We start from the raw sequence: 15,859 nt of genomic DNA, 5'->3' as shown, positions 1-15,859 counted from the left end.
CCTTTTGTCTGCACTGGCCTGACAGACCCATGGTCAGTCCTTTTATTTTCAAACCTTTAAATCACTTTTTTCAAGTTGTAAATAGTAGTACATGGTGGTATAGTTTGGCTTCTCTTGTTTTACACAGTTAGAGAATCTTTTTCTTTTAAAAGAAAAGTGAATCTAGATGCTTCTTTTAAAAGCCACCGTTTTCCAGTTAAAGGAGGCCCAGTGACACATGCCTCATCCCCTCTTTCTTCCCGACACACCATTAATGACAGGAAGGAACGTCTAACCCCTAATGCCAACAAGCTGGCATTTCCCCCAAGGAATGAGACTGGAGGTTTGTTTTCTAAAGAAATATAAACCTCCCCAAAGCAATCAAGGAGCTGGGGAAGGACAGAAGAGAGAGATGATCAATCCAGGAGGTCTGTGTCTAACTAACAGAATTTCCAGAAAGAGAGGCTAGAGAGAAAGAATTTACTAAAAAAAAAAAAAAATTCAGCCCTAAAGCCAGTCTCTTGATTGAAAGGGCCCACTGAATACCCAGCACAATAAATGAAACAAATCCCCACACCAAGGTCCAAACCTTCATTTTGTAGATGAGAAACTAAAAGCTCAAAGAGAAAACGCGGGGTGCCCAAGAGCACAAACCAGGCCAATGTCGGATAGAGCCAGGACTGGGCACGAATACAGCCCTCTTCCCACCTCTCCTGCCGCCTGGAATGCTTATCACACTTCTAGTTCACATCTCCCCAGGTCCGCTCAGTCATTCACCTTCCTCCTTCTCTCCCAAACCACCCAGGGAGAGCCAGTGTGACAGTGGAAAGAGGGTGAACTTAGGATCAGAATCGGTGCCAGTCTCAGCTCTGCCTCTTACCAGCTGTCAACTTCCTCATCTGTGAAATGAGGCTATTACGTCCAGCCATCAGAACGATCCATTAAGTTCACAAATCCAGAAGCCCTGAGACAGGTTGAGTTAGCTGGCAGTGGGCACAGTATTGGCTTAGCTGCTTCTGCTTCTGTGGACCTGAAGGGTGGTCCAGAGACCAGCAGCATCACCTGAGAACTTGTCAGAAATACAAATGTCAACCCAACCCCCCTCTGACCCGACCCCGACCTACTGACAGAGCTTCTGGGACAGGGCAGCACTTGGTACTAACAAGCCATCCTCCTGGTGATTCTGAGGCAGGTCGAGTTTCAGTGACTGAGCTACCTGTGTGAGTGCGCCACCTAGTGGTAGACGGGCCTAAGATCCTGATTCAGCCTGAATGACTCAGGGAAGGAGCTGCCCTCTACAAGACTGTAAATGCTTGAAGGCACAGACTGTGCCATTCTTTCTAACCAGTATAATCCCAGCACTTAAGCACCATGATTAATAAAGGGCATACAGTTAATGAATATTTATTGAATGGATGAAGACGAATGAATAAACTTGAACAAAGAAAACACACGTCCTAACTCCTATTCTGTCCACAAAGTATTGTGCAAAACTGAAATGTCTTGGGATGCAGCCGGAGGCCCAGTGGCGCCAGTTCAAGAGGTGGAAGGAGACAGGGGCACCAAGCCACCACCTGCAGAGGCCACTTCCAGGCGCCCAGGCACCGTGTCTGAGGTCACAGCAGCCCTAGGCATTCAACAGGGGACCCCCTTGGGTGGTCAGCCCATCCCAGTCTGTCCAGAGTATGAAAAGGCCAGGAGGGAGACTTGTTCTAGGGCGATGGGACCCTTCCCCCACCCCACTATGCCAGTGAGGACAGGGAGCAGAGAAGTGGGGGACAGGGCATTACATACTAGTCTGCACTTAGGGGCAGGACCAGGGCAGAAAGTCTAGCAAATAGGGAGGGACGGCGAGAAGGACAGTCACAGCACGACAGGAGGGAAAAGCCTGGAGTCCAGCAGGGTGGGGGAGGGACTGTCCCTGTGGCCAATGTACTTCTTCCCAGGGCTGTAAGCAGCACAGGCAGGGTGGGGACTTTCCCAGCATTGAGCCTGGGAGGAGGAATACTGGAACGGGGACAGCTTGTGATCCCCACACGCGCAGAAGAGCCCCGGTAACACCAGACTGCCTGCTTTCACAAGCACATCTGGTTATTTGTTCCCCAAGTTTTCCCTGCCCAGCTGGAAAGATGCCCCTCACCTCTGAACCCTGGACCCTGTTCTGCGCCCCCGTGAAAAACAATTACCGGGAGCCAAGTCACCGCTGACCCAGTGTGTACCATGTGCCAGGTCCCATCCCAAAAGGTGTTCAACAGAAGCATCTAATCCACAATGCAACCAAATGAAGTGCACCACTGTACATGTGAGGAAGCAGTGGCAACGAGAGGGTAACCAGCCAGCCTACGAGCCACGGTCACCGCGTCCGCTGTGCCTCGAGCCACCTGCCTCGAGCCCGGGGGGCAGTGTTCTGCTCACCTCTGAATCCTGAGCACACAGCACAGTCAGTGCCCAATGAAGAAGCCACCGCATTTTACAGATGGGAAAACTGAGGCCTTTGCCTGTACTGTCCCCCAGTAGATGGTGTTCACATCGTCACCACTCACACACAGTAGAGGAGTCTGGGTTTTTAAATACTGGTAGCAAGATGACCCAGCATGAGCTACTGGGGTCACCCGAACATCTCCAACCTCTCTGGTTCCTTTGGGTCTTTGACGCAAAGGAAGGGGGAGCGGGGAGGGAAAGAAGGACCAAGGGAGAGAGGGAGGAAGGACAAATGGAAGAAAGGAGGAGAAGATGAAGGAGGAGGAGAAAGAGGGAGAAAGAAAGGAGGGAGGAGGGGGTAGAGGGAAGGGCGGAGGACGGGGATTCTCTGATCTTGGGGAGAAACTCAGCAAGTTTCTGCAGGCAAATTATGCACCCAAACATCTGATTTTTAAGTCACTAGGTCTTTCTTTATGAAGTAAAATGCAAACTTGTTTTTAAGTGGACTAGAGAAGAAACAGCAGGGGACTTCCCTGGTGGTCCAGTGGTTAAGACTCCACGCTTCCAAGGCAGGGGGCCCGGGTTGGATCCCTGGTCGGGGAGCTAAGATCTCACATGTGGTGCAGCCAAAAAAAAAGCAGCAGCAAATTCACTTCCTAAAGTAAACACAAATACAAATCTAAACCTGGATATGCACCAGCCACAAAGAGCAGGACAAATCATACACTAATTACTGTTTGAAGGAAGATCCGATTGTTAATTGCAGTGTGTTTCAGCCATTCCACATGAGTAACTTACCTGAAAAGCTTTCCAATCCATATGTCAGGAAAGTTGGTAATTAAACACTTCAACTTCCTATTGACTTTAATATTAGAGATAGGATAATCCTTACACAGTAAGATTACAATTATTTTATTTGTCAAGTGAAGTTGATATTTAGTTAGGAAAGTGTTATCCTTACAGTCTTTAAAAAAAAAAACCCAAAAACCCTGGGACCTGCACTCGACAAGGAGCATCTGAAGCTGCCTATATATGGTGTATAGAACCCAAAGAGGTTTGCCAAGCACGTAGGGAATGGCGCGTGGAACCACTAAGCATCTTTCCTTAGCTTTATCCGCACAGGACCTTGACTTCATCGACTCAGAGACTCGCTTTTAAGTAATGCCTGCTAAAAGCAGCCTTGTGATATAACATCACTTGGGGGGGGGGTTCTTGATAAAAATTTTAAAAGCAAAATCCCAACGTAATCGTGAGGCAACATCAAACAAAACCAAATTGAGGGATATTTTATAAAGGGACTGGCCTGTACTCAGCAAAAATGTTACAGCCATGAAAGGGAAAAAAAACAAACAAAAAAAGACAGCAATTATTCCAGAATTAAAGGAGACTAAGGGACATCATAACTTGTAATCCTGGTTTAAACCTGGAGCCAAAAAAAAAATGGTTTTGGCTATGAAGAACAACCGGTAAAATACGAATAAGGTCTGCGGCTTAGATGATACTGTTATATTAATGCCAACTTCCTGATTTTTAAACATTTTTAAATTTATTTATTTATTTATTTATTTTGGCTGCACCGGGTCTTAGTTGCGGCACACGGGATCTTCGCTGCAGCATGCAGGATTCGTTTCGGTTGTGACACGCAGAGTTCTTAGTTGTGGCATGCACGCGGGATCTAGTTCCCCGACCAGGGATCGAACCCAGGCCCCCTGTATTGGGGAGCACTGAGTCTTACCCACTGGATCACCAGGGAAGTCCCACTAACTTCCTGATTTTGATCATACATTGTAGCTCTGTAGGAGGACGTGCTTATTCTTAGGAACATACATTGAAGTATTTAGAATTAAAAGGGGCATCGTGTCTACCATGTATTCTCAAATTGTTCAGGAAAATAGAGAGAAAAACTGAAGAAACTGATGAAGCAAAGGTGATGAATGTTAATACTTGAGGAATCTAGGTGATGGGAATATAGGAGTTCTGTGTACTATTCTTGCAACTTTTCTGTAAGCCTGAAATTACTTCAGCATAAAAAGTTACTATAAACAGGGCTTCCCTGGTGGCGCAGTGGTTGGGAGTCCGCCTGCCGAGGCAGGGGACACGGGTTCGTGCCCCGGTCCGGGAGGATCCCACATGCCGCGGAGCGGCTGGGCCCGTGAGCCATGGCCGCTGAGCCTGCGCCTCCGGAGCCTGTGCTCCCCAACGGGAGAGGCCGCAACAGTGAGAGGCCCGCGTACCGCAAAAAAAAAAAAGTTACTAAAAAACAAAAAAGGAACCTTGTAGTGGTCATGCTGCTTCTCATTGGTTCACAATTTGGGGGACTTGGAGACCAATCCATTCATTCATTCATTCATTCATTAATATTTATTAAGCACCTGTTATGTGGTAGGCCTCATTCAAGCCACTGGGGATACCGTAGTGAAAGAAGAAAATGCCAACTCTAAAAGGGAAATGAAGCAACTTGACGTTTCTGGCAAATCCCTACTTGGATGCCTTGAGCTCATGATGTCTTCAACTCAACATGTCCCAAGGCCGAGTCTGTCATCTCCCTGCCACCTCCACCAAAATACCAGGACCTCATCAACGTTCACCGTCTTGGGAAGTGGCGCCCTACCCTTCCTGTGACTGAATTGGGAGCGTAGCCACTGCCGCCTCTATCGGCTCAATCTGATCCATCATCTGGTCCTGTTGGCTTTACCTCCTATACATATCACAGGGATCCACCTGCTTCTCTCCATGTCCACTGCCACGTGGAGGAGGCCCCGGTGGTCCCCTCCCTGGATGGGGAGGATGGATGCCCTCACCAGGCTGGCCTGATTCAACAGCCAGAGGGATCTTTTCAAAATCCACCTCCCAGTACGTCACAGCCCTGCTCACAACACTTCAATGGCGTCCTGTTGCATTTGGACACAAAGACACCTTTCTTTTTCCTGATACTTACTTAAATAATACCCTCGTGCATGTGACTGTTTAATAAATGGCCGACTCTCCCCACAGTGAGCTCCACGGGGGCGGGGGACCACGCCTGGCTTTGCACACCACTGTGAGCACAGAGTTGGCATTCAATTAATATTTGTTTAATTAGCTGGATGAGCAATTAAAATACTTAATGTCGGGCTTGGACCAGTGAATGGAGTGTGGTGCCATTCACTGCCACAGGACCTGGGGGAGGGGGGCGTGGAGGAGATGCTGGCTTTGCAAAACGTGAGGGAGATGTGGACAAGACGACCGGCAGGCAGCAGGAAACAGAGGCCTGTGGTTTGTGAGGCTGACTTCAGGGAAAGGTACGTACTCTGGTGCTAAATCAAGCTGTGTGCCCCTGAGCCATTCCTGTAATACACTCTCTCTCTGCCCTGCAGGAGGAGCTGGGGGGGGGGTGGTCACATTCGCCCCTGCCCTCTAACAGGCCACCAGTCATTTGCATAAAACCGTCCTGCCCCTGCCTGCTGTGGACACTGGCTGAACACAAGTGTGGCCCACCTACTTTGCTCAGCATCTCTCTACACACCACCCCCAGCACTGGGCGCCTCACCCTTTGTGCAGAGGTGGCAGAGGGGTGCCCGGGGAAGGCTGGCTTTAACAAATCAGAAGTTTCCTGGTGTGAAATGCTTTCAGAGAGAGAGAACACAGCTGTGATCCTTGATCACATTCATTCATTTCGTTCTTTCTGGGACTTGGAGGCCATCAAGCATATCAAATTACGGCAAATGAGTCCAGACTATGCCTCGTTTTAAACCTGCTGATGTGATAGAAACATCAATGCTCTTCTAAACATGATAATAAAAAATTCGGGCAGTTCTGTTATTTCGCGTTTAAATTAACTTCCGTTATGGATATCATAGTTTTCTGAGCAGTACCATCTTGTTTCTAAAGCCGCCATGTTTTCGTTCTCTGCAGTGGTGGTCTCGGGGGCCAGCCCCTTCGTTTCTGCCAGCTGTGTACCCCACGGAACTCCTGGCTTCCTTTCCCAGTTGCCACTGCCCAGAGGCTTATGAGAAGTCCTGTCGGCATAGACCGGGGTTTCTCAACCTGGCACTGGTGACATTTGGGGCTGGGTCATTCTTTGCTGTGGGAGCTGCCCTGTGCACTGTAGGATGTTTAGCAGCATCCCTGGCCTCCACCCCCAAGATGCCACCTCCCACCCTACCTCCCCACCCACCCCTGATGTTGTAACAACCAGGAATGTCTCCCAGCCGATAAGCACTATGTGGACACCTCTCTGGCCCCCCCCCCGTGCCAGGGTTCTTAGATGCTCCGCCACTTGGCTCAGTCAGAGTCTCCAAGAGAAGAAAGAGAATAGCATTTGATGACAGCTGTCAATGAAATAAATGGGGGCAAAATGAACTTCGCTACTTGCTGTTGCCTCAAAGTCTGGAACCCAGCTCATCTACTGCTGTCTGTAAGGAGCAACCATGTGGCTCTCCTGATAAATAATCAATCATATATCGATTCCAGTGGATTTTCCTTAACTGCTGTTAGGGCAGCTTGGCAGGCCAGACAGAAACGGGCGGGAAGTTGCATTTCTCAACAGGCAGAGAGCCTCTGATGGCCACAAGTACGCCACTGTAGGGCCCCCAGGAGTGCCCCGTGTACGTAAGACTACCCTCCTCTCCCCTGGTCCCTCACTCGGCTCCCAGCAAGGTACTCCACTGACCTGGCTCCCGGAAAGCTCTGAATCCACCCACTGAGCTTGGTTTTGGCTTGGGCCAACCCCCCCGGGGTGCTCTTCACTCTGGACACAGCACCCCAGAATCGTCCCAGGCTGCCAACATCCAAGCCTTTCCTTTTGCTACCTGAGCCTGGGTACAGAGGTGCCCAGTGCCACCTGCAGCTGGTCTCTATTTTTTTAGAGTTGTGGAACGAAAGCAGGGATCATCAAAACCAAAAGCAAACACATTTACCCTCCGTTATTAAAACCTCCTGAACCTGCATCTGAAGCGGCAGCAACTACCACAGCTTGTCTAATGCCACAGAAGGCAGGCAGGAAGGACAACACCTTATCGCGCCCTGTGCTCTCTGAGTCTGGGGGCTGGTCAGCCAGGTGGTCTGGTGGGGGATGGATAGTTCAAACCAAGGAGGATGTGCGGACAACAGACAGGGATCGAAGGTTTCGAGGACAGTTAGAGCACGTGTGTTTGGGAAGGCCATATGAAAAGAGGGAACGGGTAAGGGCAGGGCTGGGGTGCAGACAGAACCCGGGGGGCAGAGGGGAGCCTGGCAGGGGCTGCAGGGCCCTGCCCAGAGCAGGAAGCAGAGCATCTGAGCTCATGTCCATGTATGCCCTAGGGACCTCAGGTGAGTCTCTGAACCCCTGTGAGCCTCTGGTTTAACCTCTGCGGAAAGCAGTATAAAATAAAAACATACCAACCCACTTGGCTATTTAATTCCACTTCTAGCAGTTACCCTAAGGAAAAAAGTCATGTAATTATATATTTACATACAGGGAGGTACACTACAATGCTGTGTGTAATTCTGACAAATGGAAAAGCACACCAAATATTACATGCCTAAATATGAGACTAAGTCAAAAAATTATGACAAGGCCATAAATCAGAACACTTCAGTATCTCTGGTAAGATACACTGTTCCCATTAATGAAGGTGGAAAAAAATGATATGTTCTGAACAATTCTGTGTTGATTTATGACGTTTTTTAAAAAGTCTGTAACAACATATGCAAAACTCGTAATAGTGGGTAGTAGAACTATCTTGGCACTTATGTATAGTTTCCAAATTTTTCATAATCCACACGTATCTTTCTTGTTGTGTTCAGGAGGAAAAGTGACTATGGGGAAGAAAGAAGCCAACTCCTCAGCGGGGGCTAGAAGATCCCTCCCAGGCTCTGCTTAGCTGCGCTCACAACACAACTGGAGCAGTAAAAGATGCCCCATGTTACTGTACAATGTACAAGAGCAGGAATTACCTACTTGTGAACGTTTTTGCTTTTCTGTGGATTTCCCTGAAAAATGTTCCAGTTGTTATAGTCAGTCTTGAAAGCCACGCAGGATCTGCTTATCTGCAAAGGGTCTCGCTTCCAATTCCAGGGCCTGTGGCCCCTCAATGCTGCCTTCCTGGGACCCGTGTTAGCCCCTCCGGGGGGGGCAGTTGGATGGAGAGCCAGCCCGGGGGACCTTATCTGTAACTGCTGGTGATTACACAAGCCACAGCAACAGTTTCGCACACAGAGCAGAAGGCCCAAAAGGGGAGGACCTTTGTGGGGCTTTCACAGGGAATCTCGTGGGGATATGGGTCTTCCACCACTACCAGCCGGTCTCCAGGCTACTACGAGTCTGCCCTGCCCTCCTTCTGGGGAGAAGGATAATATTTGTGTTTCCAAGGCCTTATTATAAAGTCTAGAGGCACTGGTGTGGGGACAGATTATTCTGGTAGGATTTTCAGATCAAAATCAGTTCCCACCAATAAAAATCAGAATCTGGATTAGACAGCACTGGTGTATTTGGTTTCAGAGACCCACAGATACAGTGCACATGCTTTCTTTCCTTCAAGGTGGGCATTTCAAGGCAGCCACATACAAAACTGTGATGCAACTGTCTGGCGTCCAGACATTCACTCATCAGCAAACCTTCCTGCATATGCCTGCTGTACAGGAGGCAATATGGTGGATGCTGGGGCCACGTCAGTGACAGATACTTTCCCTGCCCTCAGGGGGCTCCCAGACATGCAGGAGACACAGGCATGGATCAAACATCTAGGTGATTTACTGTTTCATTCCGCATGAGAGGAAGAGCTCCAATCCGAGTCCAGGGCCCTGCAGGGCCCTGGCGGAATGCATTACAGGCACATTTTATCTGGATAAAGGGGTCAGGGGGGCTTTCTCCAATGGAGTAAGAATTCAAGCTGAGGCCATAAGGAAACAAAAGGAGTCGGATGGGGAAATGGTTAGGAGTGGGGAGGGGGTGGGAGAGAGGAGGAAGGGACAGGTGAGCAGTTTATCATCCCAAGAAGAGGAACACAGCACAGGCAAAAGCCCTCACGTGGGGAAGGGCTTGACTACAAGTGGGAGTCCATTTTTATTCATTGAACAAGAAGTTCTGTGTGTTAAACTAGTGCATGAGCCTGACCTGCACGGCTCCTACCCACTTCTGTGTGAAAGCGCCCTCACCTCCTCACACAGCATATCCCATTCCTGGGCAACTCTGCTGGACGTTCCTTTCCTAAGGACGGCCCAGCACAGAGCTGACACTGTGAGTGGAGTCATGGTTCTGGAAAAGATACAGAAATGATTTCTCCGTGCATCTTGGTGAATCTCAGCACAGGCCGATGATGAAGCAGTAATGGAGGCACTGCTGGGGAACTGAGGGGATTTGGTCCAAGTGTTCCACTCTCCTTGATCTCACTTTCCCCAAGGAAAGCATTTAGAGAAGCTGCTCTTTACTTATTTCTCCAGCCCAGATCCCTCAGGCCCAGACGGCCCTCGGTCTCCCCAGCGACTCCACCTCTGTGTCTCCGGGGCACCTGCACCCAACCGTCTAATGCAGGAGCCTCGAGCACACCCCACGGCCACGTGTGCCTCACTATCTGCCCATCACCACCCGGCTGTCAGGACAGAAAGCTGGGACTCATCCTTGACTCTTCCCTCCCCCTCAGCACCTTCTCCCAACCCCGTACCCTACACTTATGGTGCTACCCGCAAAAAAGAGGTGCTGCAGGCACCCTGCCCGACTGCAAGGATGGCCGAGGATATAACTGGTGCCCCTGGAGCTGCTCGGCATGGCGTCCTGGCCCCCAAATATATCTCAACTCCATCTCCTTCTCTCCACGCCCACTGCCACCCCCCGTCCACGTCAGCAACATCTAACGGGACCCTTGCTTCTCCGCTGGCCTCTTTCCAGTCTGCTCTCCAGACAGCAGCCATTGCAGGTGGGATCACATGCCTCCACTGCTCAAGACCCCTCTAGCTCTCTGTTGCTTTTAGAATCGAACCTCAACCCCTACCCCAATCCGTGCCTCTCCGTGAGTGGTCTCCCACACCCCCGTCGCCCCTGCTCACCCACCGTCCTCCGGCCATCCTGGCCTGTTCTGGCTCCTCGAACCAGCCCAGCTCTTCCCAACCTCAAGCTAGTGCAGCTCCCCGTAACTGACACATACTAGTTGCTTAATAAATACTGACTGAGGAATAAATCAATCTCTTTTTTAGATATCACTCCTATCTTTTGACAAGTGCTAAAAGGCTGTTGGTTCATCACTGGGCTCCCTGGCACATGCCTAAAGGGCAAAAACTCTGTATCGTTTTTTACCGGAGAAAGAGACCATATGTTTTACCTACAGGTGGTGAGGCAGCAAAATTGACTTTTTCTTAATGCACGGTATTTTACTGGTTCTAAGTGCAATCTTCTGAAACATCACTGAAATGGAGGAGCATTTTACGATTGATAGTACGTCATCACTGAACTGGCAGCAGCTTTTTCTTGGAAGCACATAAAGTAATGATGTATCTTGCAACCAAGAGACTTCTAGAAAGCACGAAATGCAGTGTGTAAAGACGTTGGACGGGTACGTTCAGCTCGTTTGGGCGTTCCACCTCTAGCTGGAGGCAGTGCTGCTGGGCAGCTTGCAATCACAGCAAGCATCTCTCCAAAGCTCTAACTCTACCCCATCATTCTTGGGGGTCCACCTGGGTCCCTGAGAGCACTGAGAAGACAACCACTTGACGGTTCCCCAGACTTTCACAAATCCACCCACCCCCAGCTCTCTGTGACCCTTCCTAAATTCTCTATAGGCCAAACTCTCTCTTTTTGAGAGGCCCAGTTTCAGAAGCTACCTCCCTACACAGCTTCCTCTCATGACACATACACACCTAGTCAAGTTCATTTCATTCCTCCTTTTGTTATAAACGTGGTCTTGACGTCTCCCCTATTAGACTCAGAACTCCCAGAGGTTGAGGAAGGGTTGCTCACATTGCCCTCCGCCCTGCACGGTGTTTGGTAGGTCAAAGGTGTTCAATATGTTTGTTGAACCGACCCAAATATCCCTCCATCTAAGGCAATTTGCGCCAAGAATCTTCTGCACTATACAATCGATTCCGAACTAAAATGCCAGAGACCAGAAACCTGGAGGGAAAAAAAAAATCTAATAGTTGATTTCAGAAAAAAATAGAAATTCTAAATCTCTTAAAACATACCTCTGAAGTTTAAAAATGTGCAAGCTTTATTAACACTCTGCAAATACTCATTTCTGAGTGTGCTCTGATAATGCATCATTCCTAATGATCACTGGTCTGAATTTGAACCTGATTCCCTCATGCTTAAGTTACACAAGATTAAGGTGGAGACAATGGAGTTGGAAAAACAGTCCCCTTCCAAACTGTGCCATTTCAGCTGCACATACCCTTTCGTTTCGTTTGAAACGAATTCAAACCTTCATTATTGCATACAAATCAGAAAGGCTTAAATATCACCCAAAGGAAGTGAAACAAATAATACATATATACGGAACAGAAGATTCTAGAGTTCCATTCTCTAGTCTAGAGGACATAAGTTCTTCCTATCTAGAAAGAATAGAGAAAATCAGCCACTACCATAATATCAGCAACCAAGGTAGGGACTGCAATGACCTAGAAATAGGGAGGGGTCAGAGGCTCCAGGAGATGGGAACCAGACCAGGAGTACTGTGGCAGATGCCATGAGAAGAACGTCTGGAAGCCAAACCCTTCCTTCTCCAAAGACTACTCCTCCCCCAGAGTAACTGGTAGAATCTGAAAACCCAAACAGGGGACCTAGAAGGGGCAGGTGAGAGGTTTGAACCTGGCTCAGATCACCTGAATACATGAGAGCAGGAAGATTCCAACTTCATCTGTCATTACCTAGACCCAGAGTGCCCCTGCCGTACATCACACACAAGCATCGTTGCAAATGGGTCTGCTGGTGTGCAGTGGTCAGCTTCAGAAAAAGGAACAAGTGGGTAGGGGTGGGGAAGTGATGGCCTGTCACCTTTGTACCCTGGACACAGATTAGCAGCAGAAATAAACCTCGGTGCCTCCCAGTGCATTTGCCTGTGTTCACTGAGCTCTGATTCTTTGCAAAGCAACAACATCTGGGGAGAGGGGGGAGGTGAGAGAAAGAGGAGGAGGCATTCAATGAAGCATCACATGACTCATGCCTCTGAGAGGTGGACTCTGGGTGTCCAGCTTGGGCACCTTGCCTCTCTTGGTTGTAAATTGCCAGAAAAATCGGAAACCTCTCTCTGGGCTCTAACCTTTAGCTGTATTCCTTGAAACTACACCCTTTCCCCAAAGAAGTTCAAGATTCACACGGTGAGAGGACAACCTGCCCCACAGATCTGAGGGTTACCGCAGAGGACCACTCAAAGAAAAGACGGGTGGGTAAGAGAAAAGGCGACCCCCTCAAGGAGTTGTTCCTTGAGAAGGTCTCACCATGCTCAAGATCTCTGGTATCTCTGCAAACAGAGAAAAGACACAGACATCACTGTCCATCAAGCAAGCCAAATTATTTTATTATTTTTCAAATAATAAAAACAATGCCCTGCACTTGCTTGATTCAAGTGTCCCACAGTCCAAGGCACAGGCATTTGTGTGCTCAGCACCGCCAAGCCCAGCAGCTGCCCTGTATTTATTCCATTAAGCTCATGGAACAATGTAATGGACAAAACGCCTTAAACAGAGATGTAATGGTATGTACATATATGTGTATATGTGTAAACATATATATACATATATATAAAATGTACATTGCCTCTGATTTTATTCCTATTTCCAATATAAACCTACATTGGACTCAAATATCCTCATTTAACTTCCTTGCTTTTTCTAATGTCATAACGTTTAAATCGATCAAGTTCCTATTGATTTTTAAGCAGCTGAACAGGTTGAAATGGCAGGCTTCGGTCGCAAGCAAACTGGCACAGCTGTTTTCAAACTCAGCGTTCTGGACAGGGGACTCATCTGTTCTTCCAAGACTCCCTACTTTGCTAATGCAACCTCCGTCCTTGGAACGACTGAGGCTCTTCACCTCGGTGTCTCCATGGCCACCCCACCTCAGTGCCTCCTAGGCCACCCCCTTCACCCTTACCCCCAATCTAAGCAGTGCAAGTCTGAGCTCCTCCACCTGCTCAACGGTGCTGTCCTTCCTCTTTCTGTTCCAAGCCAGCGCCGCTAAGTCTCACCTCCCCAGCACCTGCCTCATTTTGACCCCGCCTCCCCGCCTCCAGTCCTGCTCCCTCCTTTCCATGGTACCTCAACTGAGCTGACAAATTAATCTTCCACAAGTACTGTGACCATGTGGCCACCCTATTCAGTACCACAGAGAACTCCCTCATAATGTGTAGGGCGAGAGTCCATACTCCTTAGCCTGTCCTTCAAAGCCCTCTAAAGCCTGGCCACCGCCCAACCAGTCTGTGTGATATTCCGCTGCTCCCTCTTATACCTCTAATGCCCCAACCACCCACTGGCATCTACACATGCTCAGAGTAAGTCCACCATAGCTCACGCCGTCCCTTGTACCTGCAAGTCGCTTCAGCACGGGGCTCTGTGTATTCAAACCTTCCAGTTCTTTAAACTCCAGTTTTAAAATGTCCAACCTCCAAAAGCCTTTCCCTTACCACTTTAGATGGAAGGAATCCTTCACCTCTAACTCGGATGACACATTTTTTTTCTTTGCTAGGCATTGTGGGTGTTCACCCTCCCACCCACCCCACGACCTCCCTCTACGGGGAATTCCCTGACGGCTGGCATCTCTCTTACTCCCCCTGCATCCTCCACAGGGATCTAGCACCATGCCATGGCCATAGCAGTCACTGCACAGCACCCAAAACTTTGTAGCAGTCTGTCTAGGTGTCCCCCTTTCCATTCTCGGACACCCTTCAGGCTGTCCTATTCACAAGGTAGGGCATTTTCCCAACTAAAATAGAATCTCCCTGCTACAATTCCAAAGCAGGTCAATATTCCCACCTGATCATGAACTCTTCCCATTTTTTGAAATCTGCCCATTGAGCAGAGTTGTCATAGACGGTACCCTGAGAACAGGTCAGCCTTAGAAAGCAGAGGATGTTGAACCGGCCTGGGCTTCTCCACGCTGCGTTTCTACAGACTGTGTGTGTGTGTCCATTGAAGATCAGGATACATAGTAGCTAGTCGCAAAGGGCTCAAAGGACCAGCGCTGGGGGAGCGGGGAGGGCAGGGGAGCATCCGGGGAGTTCCACCCTGTTGAATCCTGGGTCCAAACTTTTCCCTCGGTGAACGCGGTACCCTCCTACCCGCCACGACCGGCCAACGCCTGATGCCACAGGGGCCGGAACAGGAAGAGAAAAAGGCGTCGGATGGGGAAGGCAAAGCTTGGTATTTTCGGAACTTAAGTGGAACCTGGACTGGCCCTTCTGGTTCCCAGGGATGCGAGGCCAGCGTCCGCCGCCCGCGGGTAGGAGCTGGCGCGTCCTGGAAACCGGGATGGGGCAGAGATTGGGATGAAGATGCCGCTGCTGGTGCTGATGCTGAGGCTGCAGCGCAGAATGACAGCCGCTCCCCCCACCCTGCCCCAGGGGGTGTCGAGCGCCCGGCTCCGCGCTCCCGGGGGCTCTCGGCTCGCCCAGTCCCTCCGGCCCACTCCGGCCCCGGGCACGGCCTGCGGGCTGCGATGGGGCCCGCGGCCACTACTCACCCGGAGGGTTGACCGCCGCCGGGGTTGCCATCTTGCTCGGAAGGCTCGGCGCGCGCCGGGCGGGGACGAGGAGGGGCGGCGCGGAGCCGGGCGCCCCACCCGGGGCAGGCGAGGCCGGCGCAGGCCCAGGCGCCGCCGCCGCCGCCACCGCCACCACTGCCACACAAAGGACGGCGCGGGCGGGCGCTGCCTCCGCGTTCTCCCGCCGCCGCGGCCGCCCGCCGCCCCCGCCTTTATCGCCTCCGCCCCCTCCTCGGCCTCCTCCTCCGGCTTCAGCCTTTGTCACGCGGCGGGGGGCGGCGGGCCGCGGCTCCCCCCGCCAGGCCGCAGCACCGCGAGACTTGGGGCCGCGGGCGGGGGGGTGACCCCCGAGTCTGGGGCCGCCCCCTCGGGCCCGCGCAGGTGCCCAGGCTCGGGCCGGAGGCGCGCCCCCTCCCTTGTCGCTGGGTCCGGGTCTCCCCCACCCCCGGGTGTCCGGGACGCATCACGGAGGGGCGCTGTCCCCAGGCCAGAGGGCCGGGGCAGAGAGGCTGGGGGGGCAGCCTCTTAAGATGCAGAGGGACGCGGGTCTCGGAGACAGAGAGAAACAAAGGCGCCCCAGTGCTGCCCACTTAGCATGCCAGGGCCGTGCCGCTCGGCTCCCGCGGCTAGAGACGCCCAAGGCCACGGGCACCTCCAAGGCCAGGGCCACGGACAGCTGACGAGCGCACTAGGCAAACACCCAGGCAGAGGCAGCCGGCCCGGGAATTCGTGGATGATTTGGCTTTGAGAAAGGCTCTCAGCTCTGCTTTCCTTCTTGCGCGGTGGCTGTCATTGGTTATCACCTGAAGT

At 50.9% G+C, this 15,859-nt stretch overlaps 1 protein-coding gene across 3 annotated transcripts in view; it reads right to left on the bottom strand.

The window, feature by feature from the left end:
- Positions 1-15,335, bottom strand: part of ARNT2 (aryl hydrocarbon receptor nuclear translocator 2) — a 194,186-nt gene extending 178,851 nt beyond the window's left edge. Inside the window, exons 1-2 of one of the 3 annotated variants that reach the window (XM_081227601.1) lie at positions 15,029-15,334; positions 14,323-14,805 (exon numbers count right to left, since the gene is read on the bottom strand). Coding sequence is in view for 2 of the 3 variants with exons in the window: in XM_081227599.1 (XP_081083725.1) it covers positions 15,029-15,059 (31 nt within the window). In the remaining variant the exon portion in view is untranslated. Of the gene's footprint in view, positions 1-14,322; positions 14,806-15,028 lie in introns of all 3 variants that reach the window. The other 2 variants (XM_081227599.1, XM_081227597.1) reach the window with 2 other exon arrangements.
- Positions 15,336-15,859: the final 524 nt, after the last annotated feature.

This window comes from Mesoplodon bidens (genome assembly GCF_964165515.1).
Source record: "Mesoplodon bidens genome assembly, chromosome: 3".
NCBI lineage: Eukaryota > Metazoa > Chordata > Mammalia > Artiodactyla > Ziphiidae > Mesoplodon > Mesoplodon bidens.
The sequence above is the reverse complement of the archived record's forward strand: the minus strand, read 5'-3'. Positions and strand labels throughout refer to the sequence as shown.